Source organism: Aspergillus fumigatus, chromosome 5 (genome assembly GCF_000002655.1).
Source record: "Aspergillus fumigatus Af293 chromosome 5, whole genome shotgun sequence".
In the NCBI taxonomy this organism is placed as follows: Eukaryota; Fungi; Ascomycota; class Eurotiomycetes; order Eurotiales; family Aspergillaceae; genus Aspergillus; species Aspergillus fumigatus.
Window position 1 is genome coordinate 1,891,859 of NC_007198.1, and position 14,394 is coordinate 1,906,252.

Sequence of the window (14,394 nt, forward strand, 5' to 3'; positions counted from 1 at the left end):
AAATCTGCCAGTTGGATGTCGACGACTTTTTGTTGGAGCAAATTGATGTGAAAAGCGGAAGCGGAAGTAGTTTGGTCGCTTGAAGTACTACGGTACTAGCCTTGAACAGTTAACACCCATTCTCCATGGCGGCACGACAGCAACACTCACTCCATGCCGTCTTGGTCCTGGGAGATGGAGTCCCACGGAATCAATGCGATGGTACGGGGAGGATTCGGTTCATTTGGATGATCAGATTAGGCTAAGGTTCTTCCAGTTGATCTCTCTCTGGCGTGGGCTGTGATCCTGCGACACAACATTCATGTCCAGATGCAACCCATGCGCTTGACGTTAGGTGGCTATTAATTGGCTGGACGGGTCCGATCAGGCCGGCTAAGGACAACGTTCTGTCTATTTAGGAGTAGTTAATTAGTTAGTTAGTGACACAGTTCTCCATATGTGTACTCCGTAAGCACTACGGCGTCCGAGGAATTGCCCGCCAACGTGGAATGGGCACCAACAGATTTCTCATTTCTTGCCATATAACCTACCTGCAACTGTAATTCAGACGTGTAATCCTACTGTGAATGGTCACAGCTAAGAAAGGAATAGAAGGAATGAACCCTTTTCTATTGCCGTAGACGAATGAGGACGTCTTGGCTGCATGGCGCCAAAAGCCCTTCCGCAAACGTTTGGCCGTTCCACACTGGGACAGTTCGCGAGTGGATGAAACGTGGGAAATCAGCCATTAATGTCATCTATAACCGACCTATGTGCCTTGCTAAGTCCCGTGGGGGTCTTTGTGGGTCTAGGGTCTAGGAGCTCCAACCCTGAGCTCCAAGCTATGGTTCTACTCCGTAGTCAGTGTCATCCACGCGCTGTGCAACTAAGCTGTATCAATGTAATATAGCAAATCGAGATGGGGTTACAGTCGGTACCTGTCCTCTCAGGCTAATACGAGAGGAGAGTCTGCTTCAATATCACAGGGTTAGGGTTACATGATGAATGCTGATGTACAGAGTGGTTGAGTGTGTATACCTGCATCCATGAGTATGATGTACTATACACTCTTTTTTACCATTCCCCTGTCTACCCCATATACACCGAACAGCCCCGATGATATCCCAGCGCCATCAAAGCTTCCCCTTGGTCACACTCGCAGGAACAGGATCGAGTTCGACAAGTAACATCCCCTCGACCACATCCTCCTCCCCATCGCTCCCCTCAAATACCCACGTTACATGTCCCGCCCGCGGACTCCGTACCTCCAGCTCCATCTTCATCTGCTTCACAAACGCCACCACCTGGTCTTGCGCGATGGTCTCACCAGGCTGCACCAGCACCTCGATCAACTTCCCCGACAGCGGGAGCACAATATGCCGCGGGTTGGACGGGTCGCCGCGGCGATGGCCCGAGACGAGGGCGCTGGCGGCGGTGTTGGCGCCGGCGGCTGCCAGGTGGAGTGTGTATGGAATGGACGCCGATGGCGTGGTATACTCGATCTCGGCGGTGAGCGAGGAGGGAAAGTCATTGCGGAGGACGCGGGTGAGACGCAGGTGGTGTCGGGTTTCCGCCTCTTCTTGGGACGTCCGGGATGGGCCGAGGGGGGAGAGGGAGATGCTCCATGCGTCGCCGCGGCGGAAGAGGAGCAAGGAGGATGTCGGGAGCTGTACCGCCCGGTGGGACGGCTGGTGAACCGAGGCAAGCGAGGCGGAGATGCGCTCGCTCATCCCCAGGACCGCCGGAAGATGCTTCTCGAGCCACTGCGTGTCGACCCTCCCCGCGAGAAAGTCCGCGGACGAGACGATCCCCCGCAGCAGGGGCAGGTTCGTCGGGACGCCTTGGATGCGGGTATCGCCCAGCACGCGCCGCGCCTTTCGCACAGCCGCCTCCCAGCTCGAGGCTGTGACGATGATTTTCGCGACGAGGTTGTCAAAGTCGGAGGCGACGGTTACGGGCGGGGAGAGGTGCGTGTCGACGCGGACGCCGTGGCCGGACGGCACGAAGAAGTCGGTGATTTTGCCGATGCTCAGCGCGAAGTTTGCGCTGGGGTCTTCGGCGCAAAGGCGCAGCTGGATGGATCGCGCGGAGGGTGTGGGCGCACACTCCGCCAGGATTTGCTGGAGAGACTCTCCCCGGGCTAATCGCAGCTGCGCCTGAACGAGATCTACCCCCGTCACGGCCTCGGTGACGGTATGCTCGACCTGCAGCCGGGGATTGATCTCGAGGAAGTAGAAATCCGACGTGCTCTCGCTGACCAGGAACTCGAACGTGCCGAGTGATCGGTACCGGATGGTGCGGGCGATGCGCAGCGCCGCCTCGCTGACTTTCTCAATAATCGACCGGTCCAGAAGCGACGGCGCACATTCGACGATCTTCTGGAACCGGCGTTGCACACTGCAGTCTCGTTCATGCAGGTGGTGGACGGTCCCGGTCCCGTCGCCGAGGACCTGCACCTCGACGTGGTGGAAGCCGTCCACGGCGGCCTTTTCGACGAAGACGGTCTGCGAGGGGGATTCGCTCCGCGCTCTTGCTACCAGACTCCCCAGCTCAGATGCTTGGTGCTGGTGGATCAGCCGGATCCCCCGTCCGCCGCCGCCGTCGACTGCTTTGATCATGACGGGGTATCCGACTTTCTCGACAAACGCGCGGATCTCGTCGAGAGATTGCGCGGAATGGGACGGCAGAACTGGTACGCTGCAGGACGTAGCGAGCGCTTTGGCTTGCAGTTTGTCGCCTGTTTGCTCGAGGATCTCGGCCCCTGGCCCGATGACCGTCACCCCAATCTGGTGCATGCGGCGCGCGAATTCGGGCGATTCGCTGAGGAAGCCGTAGCCTGGGTGCACAGCGTCGATGGCATGTTTCTGGCAGATCTGCGCGAGCAGTGATATGTCGAGGTACGAGGCTGCAGAGGGGAGCGCGATGGTCTGGTCGGGGTGGCCCAGGAGACAATGCGATGTGTCGTTGGGGGTCGACAGGGCGACGGTCTGAACCGGGGGGGAAAGCTCCCGGGCAGCGTGCAAGATGCGCACTGCGATCTCGCCTCTGTTGGCTACCAGGAGCTTTTTCATCATGGATCTAAGTGTATCTATCTATTGGCAATGTTGTGTACGATCCAAGTCTAGATCCAGACATCAATATAGATATAGATATAGATCTGGGGGAACTTGATGCGGGGAACCTCGGCTCTCGGTCCCCCCCCCCCCCTTCCATTCGTATATCATTCTAGCATCTTGCAAGACATCAACATTCCAAGCAATTGAGTAATCTACACGATGAAAGACGAAAAAGCCTCCAGGCGTCTCAATCAACTCTCCTCCCACCTGTCGACCGCCAGGCTACCACCAGACTACTCCGACGTCCTGTCCACCATCAGCACCCTCAAGGAAATCGCCGCAACCCCCAACCCCTCTCGCCGCGGCTACGCACGCCAGAAACAAGCAGGCAAGCTCTGGGTCCGCGAGCGCATCACCCAGCTCCTCGACCCCGACTCGTTCGAAGAGATCGGCTCCGTGTCTGGCACCGTCGCCTGGAAACCCACCGGTCCCACGACCGAAGTCCCCGAGTCCTTCACGCCCAGCAACAATGTCCAGGGCTTCGGGAAGCTCCACGGCCGACGCGTCCTCCTCACAGCCGACGACTTTAGCATCCGCAGCGGCCACGCCGACGGCTCCACGGCCGACAAGACCATCTACGCCGAGAAGCTAGCCGTCGCGCTCAAACTGCCCGTCATCAAGCTCGTCGACGGCAGCTCCGGCGGCGGCAGCGTAACCACCATCCGCAAAGAAGGATGGAGCTACCTCCCCTACGTGCGCATGTACGCGCAGGTCGTCGAGCAGCTGAACAAGGGGATTCCGAATCTGGGGGCCGTCGTTGGACCTGCTGTATTTGCCCCTTCCCCCTCCCCTTTCCTCCCCTTTCCTCGTTCCATTCCTTTGGACTAAAACTCATGGTGATTAGATCGGTCTCGGCGCCGCACGCGTCGTCTCGTGCCATTTCTCCGTCATGGCGGCGGATATCGGCGCGCTGTTCAACGCCGGTCCGGAGGTGGTCGCCAACGCCACCTTCGAGGAAGGACTGGATTTTCAGGACCTCGGCGGGCCAATGGTGCACTGCACCAATGGCACCATTGATAACCTTGCCGCCAATGAGGCCGAGTGCTTCGAGCAGTTGCGGACGGTGCTCGGGTTCCTGCCCAACCATGGAGGCGAGGCGCCGCCAGTGGTGAAGTGCGAGGATCCAGTGGAGAGAGAGGATGTCGGCTTGCGGAGTGTGATCCCGCGTCGGGCGGCGAGGATGTATAACCCCTACACCATCATCCGATCTGTCGTGGACGCGGGCTCGTGGTTTGAGATCGGAGGACTATGGGGCCGGACGGCGATCGGGGGGCTGGCGAGGCTGGGGGGGCGGCCGGTGGGGATTATCGCGAATAACTGCGAGGTGAACGGGGGTGCGCTGGATGCGGCGGGGAGCCAGAAGCTGGCGCGGCTGCTGAAGCTGTGCGATGTGATGAATCTGCCGGTGGTGCAGTTTGTCGACGTCCGTATGTCTTGGTCTTTTCCCTTTCCCCTTGCTACTGTAAGGAAAGTTTGCTGATAGTGCGATATTTTTGTAGCTGGTTACGCGATTGGGACCGTCGCCGAACGCCACGCCACGATGCGCTGGGGTGTCGAGCTGGCTAAAACCTACTTTGCCACGACGACTCCGATCTTCAACGTGATTACAAGGCGTGCGTATGGCGTGGCCGGCGGCATTATGCTGGGTGCGCGAGACCCCGTCGTTCAGGTTGCCTGGCCGTCCGGGAACTGGGGGTCTCTGCCACTGGACGGGGGAATCGAGGTGGGCCATCGCCAGGAACTGCGAGAGGCGGAGCAACGGGGTGGGAAAGAGGGCAAGGCGGCCCGGTATAAGGAGCTGGAGGAGGAATATCTGCGGCTGATGAATCCCGTGCGGACGGCCAATGCGTTTGGGGTCCAGGAGATTGTCGATCCCAAGGATACAAGGAAGATCTGCTGTGGATGGGTGCGACACGTGTACGAGGTGATGATGGCGGAACGGTTGGCGCTGAGAAACTGTGGGAAGCTCCAGCCTGTTTTTTCATAATCAAGGGATCCTTTAGAGTGTTCTATAGGACTGGGCCTAGGGTTAGACATATCATGAGATCTGGAGAAGTGTGCGACACAGCTGTATTCTCAGAATATGAATCCCGAAGAGTACGACTACCGCTCAATCTGTCATCCATCTGAGCTGGTCTGTAGGGGAATCCCATTGACTAGGAAGGCTGATACTTGAGCAAAGAACTGAGCGTTGACTAGGCGTCACTATGTTCAATCTCCAGCATGTTGTGTCAAGGTGCGATTACAGGACAACCGAGAGCCTTACACAATACGGTGGATGGACCAAACCACTTAATCAAAGGGTCAAGATGACTATTCTTAGTGTGTTAACAGCAGTAGAATATATGGTAATATGTGTTGAACTTTGGGTGCGTTGAACCGCAGGGCAAAAGCCCTAAGACTATACCGCAAGGCATGTCGTAACAACAGATATAGTAACTCTACGTACTTCTAGTCTCTGCAATGATCCTATGTGGATGGCTAGCTGAATACCTCATCTAGAATGTATAAAGAGCCAAAAAGATTCTCCTCAAGAAAACGGGTGATTGATATGTTGAAGCCATTTCGCCCATACTTCCTGGCACCTCAGCCTGTGTTTAAGCAAAGGATAAAATAGATCTGCAAATGCCGGCGTGGTCATTTGCTCTGCGTCAGGCAATCTGATAGTTCAGGTATGCTGACAGAGATGCTTCTGGAGAAACAATGCTGATATGGTCTAGCCATTGAGCCTGTTGTCATGGCCGTTATCCTCGGCATCTATGACCTGGTTGTCTCTGTTTTCATTGCGGACACCCTCAAGGGCGGTACGACACTGATTTTGCTGAGGCCTCGAGTAAGATTTCTTGACTTTATTCTGATTAGTTTATGACTGATGCACTGGGAATGCCTGTACACTGGGACCCTATCTGCTGTCACTAGCGGCCGACAGCGAGGGAGAATGGTGCTCGTGGACAAACCGCGAGGATCTGCAGACAGACTCTGGGCAGCATACAGCCTATGTATCCACGATTGAATTTCTCGCCAGACAGCAAACCATCGCCTCGGGTTGCATACGGCTGCACAGGCCTGATCTGGGACCTCGCACAGGTGTTTGTAAAGGGCCTGAACTGTACGTACGCAGGATAGTTAGTTAGAATAACTTCTATTGATCCCGCAGCATGGAGGTAATCAATAGATGTGATCATTAAATGTGTGACCATATTATGCGAAGATAGTCAAAGCCAGATGATTATACTGTACCCCGTGATACCATCAGATATGAAAATATCTCTAGAGATCAAGAAGAACAGAAGAGCCTGAAACAAATCCAACAAATATCATAATCCCAAACCCCATCCTCGGCCCCCAACCATGTCTCAGATTCCCCCCAAATATAGCTCTACCTCTTTTTTTTTTACTTCTTTCCTCTGTTCGTACTAACTGGATTTGAAATCCTAGTGAAACCCCTAATCTAATCCTCTTTACGGTATTGCAGGCCATCGCCAAGACCCTCCAACGCTATCTCACTTAGCTCCGTTTCAGGCACCCACGTCTCGGAATGAGATCCACAGACGTGTGTTTGTTGTCTTGTTGGGTTTTTCTGGAGTGGCTGGGATCGGGGGGTGATGATCCCAATGTTCGAGAAGGATTTCTTAGACGATTTCCATGAGGCTGGTTTGGAGGTTGCGAAGATGGTGTATTGGGTATACTGCATACACGAAAACGTGCAAATAGGACATCAAGTTAAACAGGGTATGGTAGTGCACAAGATTCGCAATTAAAAATAAAAAACCAATAAAAAAACCAATAAAATGAAATAAAATCAATAAAAAAAGAAAAGAAAAGAAAAGAAAAGAAAAGAAAAGAAAAGAAATAGTAAGGAGGGAATAATCAGATAACCGCCTGCGCCTTGTGACTGTGTCCAGTCAGTCCAAAGTCCAGTCCTTTCTATCTTCCAATTCAACAATGTTAGAGGCAGGTAAGAAATCAAAGAGCGTCGTCGCCTTGTAAGGAGAGGATGATCGGCCAGCCAAGGCGATCTCGCATAGTCAAAAGTCGACTTCCGCAGATCGCAGTCGACTCGATCGTAGACGGGCTGTGGTGTAGTGGATGTAGTAGAGGTCTGTATGTATATTGGTAACTCCGGAAATGCATGAGGAAGCCTCCCGCGAAAAAGAATCCGAGTCCCGGCCGGCGGAACAGTCATCGAGTCATGGGATTTTGTGTGAAATGTTCATTTGCTGATTGCATCCATCGCATCACAGGTCCTGGACGATGGCTCGGTAAGGCGAGTCATTCAGGATCTCTGATGGTAGGGCTCGTCGGTAGTCTCTGGGCTGTGCGAAAGGCGACGACAAAGCTGAAGGCCGACGGAGTTTGAGCGACTATACACCGTTAGTCTTCAAGCGGGAATCTGCACAGAGCCGATGATACATACCACACAATCAGGGCATTTTCCTCCCTCGACATTGGCGCGGCCACGGCAACCGCGAGGATAGTTGGCGCAGGAGAACATGTCGACAGTATCACGATGGGAGAACGAGTGTGGACAGCAGTGGAAGAGTTAGGGAGTCGCAGATAGATAGATGTTTTGTTATTATTGGCGTGCCCCTTTTCCTTCCAGTTTTTTTCTTCCTCTTTTTTTTTGGCTGGTTTTAGCCTTTTTTTTTTTCCTTTTTCCTTTTTCCTTTCTAGGGCTGAAATTGGGCGTCAAGGCAAAAAGCTCTGGTGCGGATTTGTCGCAATAGAAATAGAGTCGAGAAGCCAGAAAAATAATGACAAACAAAATAAAATAATAATCAAATCCCTCGGAACACAGAAAAAGAAAAACCCAAGCCACACGGCGCAGGCTGACGTCAAAAACACCGAGGAGTGTCTTGCAGACAACCAAGGAGGAGTCTAGTATGGCAGCTAAAGCACGCTTGGGAAGATGGTCGATGGTCTAGCTCCGCCACAATAATAGCCAGTGCAGTTGCAGTTGCAGTTGCAGTTGGCAGCTGGCAGTTGGTAGCAAAGCGATAGTAGTGAGCAGATGTCGAAATAATGAATGAATGAGTGAACGAGTCCAGCTGTCAGGGAAAAGATTCAGAAGAAGATCGACGGTAAAAGGGGTTTATATACTACATTCTACTCCGTATTGTATACTACGTGCAGTCTAGGGAGGCTCGACTCGACGAAGATCGGAAGTGAAAAATCCTTGATTTGCCTCAGTATTATGACACTTTAATGGATCTGATCCAGCTGTAGATTAAGCCAATCAATCTACGCACCGATCCAACGGCTCAACCTTGACATCCACCGCAGTCTGACATGACAGGCTGACAGCTCTGACAGGACAGGTCCTGGGCATCACCGACTCTGTTTTCTGTCTGGTTCTGGTGATGGCCAGGCAGATTAATTACGGAGTTATGGTCACATTAGGTGATGATAATATAGGTGGTGAGTACAATCCGGGATCTACAAAGGCAATGACTTGCAGACGCCAAGTCAACCAGCATTGATTGAAACTAATATCAGTCAGACTCCGACAGCCTCACCCTCTCGCTCTCTCCCCAATGCTCAATAATAAGCATCTGGACAATGCCCAAATTACACGATCCACCGGCCCCAGCCAAGTTTCACATAGAAAACCGTCCTCGGGCCTGAACCATCTTATCTGGTCTCAACCCAGTCTTGAGTCCAGGTCACACCAGAAAACTCTGAATTTTGGATTTTTGAACCTTCTGGAAGCTCGAGAGAATTTGGATAATCGATGGATCTGGATCTGGCCTTGGGTCCACTCTGACTCCTCCTCGGGAAGTTTGGCTCAGCTACGAGTCCACCGGAATCGAGGAGGTTCTTGCAATACCTGACAGACACTATTTCTGTCCTCGTGCGTGACAAGTAAATGCAACTGGTCACTTGATCAGTACACAAGAATGGGCAACGGGACGAGGAGAGAAGAGAGAGAGCGGCCAGCAGACGGCGGCTTATCCCGCTTCCGAAGCATCCAGAGAATGGTCCTCATCCTCTGTCAGATGACCCAATTCTACGGAGTACACAGGATTCCAGACGAGCACAAACGAGCAAGATTTTCCACTGGGCCGGGATCTGAGATAGATTGGTTTCATGATGCGAGGCGGAGGCCACTTACTCGGGACTAACTGGTTTTGCTTACTCGACCATCTTAGTCTGCTGGTTACTCTGCGGTTAGCTCGGAACGGATGTTGAGATTCATAGGTGGCTACTAGTGGGACGGGAGAGAGGGGGGAAATCTCTACTTTGCGATCATTGTCTTGGACTCATCTCGATTCTGTATGTTCACGGGCTGCCTTTATAAGATTATACGAAGGACGCTTCATTTAATTAGGTATTCTCTCTCTCTCTCTCTCATTGCTGTAGACACGACGGAGTAGATATACTCCGTACTGATGATCCAGATCCGGCTCGTTGATCTTTCCCTTCTGGATCCGTCCCTCAGCCTCCGCCAAATTATTAGACTTCTGTCGGCCTTTTCTTCCAGACTGTTCTAGATCCGGGTAGGCTCAGGTGACGGGCGGATTTGTGCTTGTCAGGCTGTACTGCGTGATACAGGAGGTGCGGACAATTATTGCAATTATGGTTTGTACGCTAGATGTTGGAGCCGGAGTAACCTTGTGCCTAGGGTAGGTCTGCAAATGATTACAGAGTACTCCGTACTTGTGACCGACTTTTTGTGACTTGTGAGAAGAAATTGACAAGGGCTGGCAGATAGCCTGCCTCGTCAGCCGGTGATGCGGCGGACCCGCTTTCGGAGGGTTTCTAGAATTCTAGAAGCGTTGCAGTCCGATCGATGGGCTACTGACTAGCTGAGCCCGCTGCTGCGATCATACAATCGCTGTGTCATGCATGTCCAGCAATGGCCCTGGCCTGATCGAGATAATCGGGATCGACATGGCCTGTCCCCAGATCGCGATCGTGAAACAGATGCCTGGAAACAGGTGCCTGCACGCCCTGACACAGGCTACTGCAGGTCATATCGCACGTAATCAGACGTTGAGCATCGATCGCAGAATGAACCACGCTCCCAATCCGCCAATGACCATGCCCACCAGGTACCGACGGCCCTCCCAGGTCAACCCCAGATACGCCAATCCTCCCACCACCAACTCCTTGCGTCGGGCCTCATCTCGTTTGCGTTTCCAGTCCCGGTCGATCGGGAATGGGGCTGCCGGCGCCGGCGCCGGCTGCGGCTGCGGCTGCGGCTGCTGCTGCTGCATGTCTGTCGCAGGGGCAGATTCTGAATCCGATGGACCGGCCTGGATCGACCGCAGCACCACCGCCGCCGCCAGCGCAACGGCTCGATGGTCAGACGTCGGAAATAGAGGCAGTGCATCATATCGGTAGGGCGTTACCGTCGCCGTCGAAGACTCCAGATACAGGATCCGGTCGCACCAGCTGGGCCAACGGCTGTGGACAAACTTCCAGTCGCGCGGATCCCGCGCCCCCAGTTCATACTTGTACGACGGCGGGAAACCGATCGGCGCTTCAGACAGGCCGTGGAAACACCGGCGCTTCTCTCGTTCGCGGGTGAGCTGGTCCTCGCGCAGCAGCCGCGAGTAATGCAGCGGGTCGCTCTCGTCGGCCTCCAGGCCAGGGAAACGCGCGATATCCGCCGGCTGTGGCAGCGTATTGGACGTGCGGTAGTTGAGATCACCCGCGAGAAAGAGATAACCCCCCGTAAATACCCCCTCGCCGTCACTCTCCCCGGTCGCCCTCGACGAACCAAGCAGCGCCGCGCGCTCCTCCTCCTCCTCCTCGTCCTCCTCCTGGCTTGTGGTTGTAGTGGTGGTACTAAAAACTAACCTCTCCACAATCGCCCTCCAATCCTCATTCCGCCGCTCAAACGCATCCTCCGCAGGCGCAAGATGTGCTGAAACAAATGTCAGCGGCACCAGCACCGTCTCAGACTCTGACTCTGACTCCAACATCCACCCCAGCCTCGCCCCTACAGCCCCCTTATTCCCCATCTGCTGCAACCCCAGCCCGACACCCGCGGTCTGCACCGATGCAATCCTTCCGACGACGTCCGACCGCGCGAATACCATCAACCCCGTCATCCCGACATGGTCCTCCACAACAGTGGCGTACTGCACATCCTCCCAGCGACTTGCGGCGGCGCGGGCGACCACCTGCCGGAAGGAGGTAAAGTACGGTGTCAAATAAGAGCCGCCAAGGAAGGCGTAGGCGATAGGCGCGAGTTCCTGGAGACTGAGGGCAATGAGGTGCGGTGCGGAGGGGACGGTGTGGGGAAGGGCGTGGAAGAAGTGCGACGCGAAGAGGTCGATATCGACGGGGTTGCGAGCGCAATTGAAGGTGAGGATGTAGAGGGTGAGGTTGTCCATTTCCTTCTAGATTATGGCATAGTATATGTCAAGTTGTTAGGCAAGAGAGGAGACCGGTTGGAGAATGGCAGTACGGAGTAGACGGGGAGTAAAACTGGGCATAAACTATTTGGTGGATGATTGCTGGGGTCGGTGACGTCGTTGAGGCAGTGTAGCGGTGTGCCTTGTCCACGTGGTTCTGTCCGGGTTCTGTCCGGGTTTTGTCCATGGTTGACTACGGACAGTTTTGTTAGCACCCGACTGCAATTGGCGGAACAAAAACGACAAGCCAAAAAAACAAAGTTGGGAAAAATGCATCATCCGTGAATCGAACACGGGCCTCGTCGATGGCAACGACGAATTCTACCACTAGACCAATGATGCTCGTTGTTATATGACGGTCCCAATTTGACCATATAGGCAGGGTTCGATTCCACGAAGTCAAAATATATGTCTGGATCACATTGATAATTGAACGCTTGATCTAACAAAGAAACGCTATGAGGCTAATGCTACAACGAAAACAACCCAGTCCTCCGCTTGCCAGAAGGATAAACTATCAACGCCGCAATGAACAACCCAACAGTAATGCCAATCGCCGTCTGGATCATACCATAGCCCAGACTGGTCAAGGATGTTCCCGACGTACCACCCGACGTATCCGCCGTTCCATTCCGGACCGCATCCGAGTACTCAATCGCCGACAGGATCGAGCCGGACGAGGCCAGACCCGACGGCACCATGGTGAAGATACCGGGGATGGTGGAGCTCACCGCGTTGCCGTGCCAGAGGCGACTGTACAGGTTCGCCAGCAGGCCGATGGTGAACGCGCCGACGGTATTGGCGACCTGCGACGAGGAGCCCAGCTTCTGGGTGCTGAAATAGTTGGTGACGTAACCCGAGGTCCCGATCAGGACCATCATGGGGATCTGTCGGAATTTGGCCTGGTTGATCAGTGCCGCGATGACGCAGTATGCCGCGACGAAGGGGAAGTGAGAGGCGTACGGGCTGCGCCAGACGCTCTGCCGGGCGCAGGTGGTGTCGCTGGTTGCGTCGGGGTCGATGGCGCCGTAGATGGTGGTGCCGACTGTGACGCCGTAACCCAGGAAGAGGGAGTAGAGGATGGTGTACACGAGACGGATCGATCCGGCGATCATCTGATGCGACTGGAGCTCCAGGCTGCTCGTCAGCACGGAGAAACCGGGCAGGATCAGGGCGATCGAGGACTGAGTGATGGTGGCGTAGCAGAAGACCGGGTCCGAGGTGCCGGGGTATCGGATGCTGCCAAAGGCGCGGGCCAGGAAGGAGACCAGGATGGCCGCCGTGACCTCGAAGACGTTCGAGTACAGGGCCGAAAGTGGCGCGAGAACCAGCTGCATGAACCCGACACAGCATCCCAGCACAAAAATGATGGGCATATCGATCGGGCGCGCTGAGAAACCAAACGGACCCACAGCGGCCGAGCCAACGCCGTAAAGCAAGATCACCAGCCAGCGCGGATACCGCGGCTTGCGGTCCATGATCTCCGTCAGCTCGCCGATGGCCGTCTGCATGTCCGTCATGTCGTGCGTCACGCGCTTGTAGCACCCGTGCACCTCTTCCAAACGGCCCAGGTCCAGCCCCTGTGGCACACGCACCAGCTTGACCTCGGCAGTGCGAGTGTACGGGTCGTCAAAGGACATGATCATGCAGCCGGGAAGGTACATGAACTGCGCCTCGATGTCCAGCACGCGAGCCGTCATCTGCATGTACTCTTCCAGTCGGTGAGTCGGGGCACCGTATCGCATAAACGCCCGGCACAGTTGCATGATGTAGCGTTGACGGACGATGATGTCCGCGATGTGGTACCGCAGCTTCACCTCGTCGTCGTTCTTCTTTTTCTTCTTGTTGCCCTTGCTGCCGCTTTTGATCTCCGGCGGCGGAACGTTCGCATTGGCCCAGGCCGACGCCGAGCCGATACGGCCCATATTCATCGACGCATGGATCAACGAGGCGGTCGAGCTGTTTCTGGACTTCTTGTACCAAGCTTGGGGTTTCTGACGGGTCGGCGGAGGACTCGAGGCGGAATGCGGCACGCCGGGCGTGGGCGTCACCGTGCCGGACAGGGTCGGCGTGGATTCGATGTCGGACTCGGGGGCAGAGTACATGCTGTTGGTGCGCGAATGCTCCATCTGGCTCGCCTGCAGCCGGAGCAGAGCCGACAGCACCCCTCCTCCCAGCAGCGGCGGCGGCGGATTGCCATTGGCCTCGACGTCGGTCGCGGCACGATCAGCCAGCGTCGTGGCATCCGATTCGGGAACCGCGCTCTCCTTTTCATTCGCCTCTGCGGACGGTTTGCGCTGACGCATCTCGGCCAGACCAAAGCCCTGCATCAGCTCCTGCGCTTCCGCAGCCACGGCCATGTGCAGGTTGGGCTGATCCGAAGGCCCCGAATCCTTGTGGTTTCGGAAGAAGGCCGCCAACTTCTCGTCGTCCTGCGAGCCCAGCTCTTCCATCGGGACCAACGACGAACCCAGCCCGTTCGCATCCTGTCCCTCCGGCCGGCCTAGCCTGTCCGCCAGCCGCCCGGTCTTCTCTCGGACTGATCGGCTAGCCTGCAGCCATCGATCTCGACTGAAGACCGACGAGGATGTGGTGGACCGCACATCCTGATGTGAATCTTCGCGCTGACCCTCCTGACTCTGGCTTTCCTGCGAGGACGTCTTGCGATGCGCTACTTGGACGGGACTCTCGGGTTGCTCCTCTACCGGCGGTAGGTTTCCTGGGAGATCAGTAGGTGAACCCCCCGACTGACCGGTGTCGGTTCCATCGGGTCGAGGTGTTTCTGCACTCATTGTTGACTGGGATAAGCAAGAGGGTCAAGCTCTAGTGGAGAATCAATCAAGCACGACGGGTCCCTATTGACTCGGACCGGGGCATCTTCAGAGATTTTAGAGTATGGAGAAACGGGGTAGTCATGGAAAACAGAGCAAATAAAG

At 55.2% G+C, this 14,394-nt stretch overlaps 4 protein-coding genes and 1 non-coding gene across 5 annotated transcripts; 1 reads left to right on the forward strand and 4 right to left on the reverse strand.

Annotated features, from left to right (window-relative positions):
- Window positions 1-827: 827 nt before the first annotated feature.
- AFUA_5G07570 (putative pyruvate carboxylase) lies at window positions 828-3,185 on the reverse strand. The gene has a single exon (XM_748784.2). It carries the CDS (start codon window positions 3,051-3,053, stop codon window positions 1,113-1,115), a length of 1,941 nt encoding a protein of 646 aa, XP_753877.1. The 5' UTR covers window positions 3,054-3,185; the 3' UTR covers window positions 828-1,112.
- A 33-nt stretch (window positions 3,186-3,218) lies between these two features.
- AFUA_5G07580 (acyl-CoA carboxylase subunit beta) lies at window positions 3,219-5,179 on the forward strand. Its single transcript, XM_748783.2, has 3 exons — window positions 3,219-3,863; window positions 3,940-4,522; window positions 4,595-5,179. The coding sequence occupies exons 1-3, from the start codon at window positions 3,255-3,257 to the stop codon at window positions 5,080-5,082; spliced, it is 1,680 nt and encodes a 559-aa protein (XP_753876.1). The 5' UTR covers window positions 3,219-3,254; the 3' UTR covers window positions 5,083-5,179.
- Window positions 5,180-10,081: 4,902 nt separating this feature from the next.
- Window positions 10,082-11,437, reverse strand: AFUA_5G07600 (putative inositol 5-phosphatase; the record flags this gene model as incomplete). The annotated part of the gene is made up of 1 exon (XM_748781.1): window positions 10,082-11,437. The coding sequence occupies one exon, from the start codon at window positions 11,435-11,437 to the stop codon at window positions 10,082-10,084; it is 1,356 nt and encodes a 451-aa protein (XP_753874.1).
- A 292-nt stretch (window positions 11,438-11,729) lies between these two features.
- On the reverse strand, window positions 11,730-11,800 carry tG(GCC)8. Its single transcript has one exon. It is a non-coding gene (tRNA).
- A 128-nt stretch (window positions 11,801-11,928) lies between these two features.
- On the reverse strand, window positions 11,929-13,911 carry AFUA_5G07620 (threonine/serine exporter family protein; the record flags this gene model as incomplete). Its single annotated transcript, XM_748780.1, has 1 exon — window positions 11,929-13,911. The coding sequence occupies one exon, from the start codon at window positions 13,909-13,911 to the stop codon at window positions 11,929-11,931; it is 1,983 nt and encodes a 660-aa protein (XP_753873.1).
- Between the last annotated feature and the right edge of the window lie 483 nt (window positions 13,912-14,394).

Excerpts from the sequence above, each read along its gene's own strand:
- AFUA_5G07580 (XM_748783.2), top strand. The coding sequence starts at position 3,255 with ATGAAAGACGAAAAAGCCTCCAGGCGTCTCAATCAACTCTCCTCCCAC. Across the intron at positions 3,864-3,939 it reads GGGCCGTCGTTGGACCTGCT|ATCGGTCTCGGCGCCGCACG; the intron begins GTATTTGCCCCT and ends CATGGTGATTAG. Across the intron at positions 4,523-4,594 it reads GGTGCAGTTTGTCGACGTCC|CTGGTTACGCGATTGGGACC; the intron begins GTATGTCTTGGT and ends ATATTTTTGTAG.
- AFUA_5G07570 (XM_748784.2), bottom strand. The coding sequence starts at position 3,053 with ATGATGAAAAAGCTCCTGGTAGCCAACAGAGGCGAGATCGCAGTGCGC.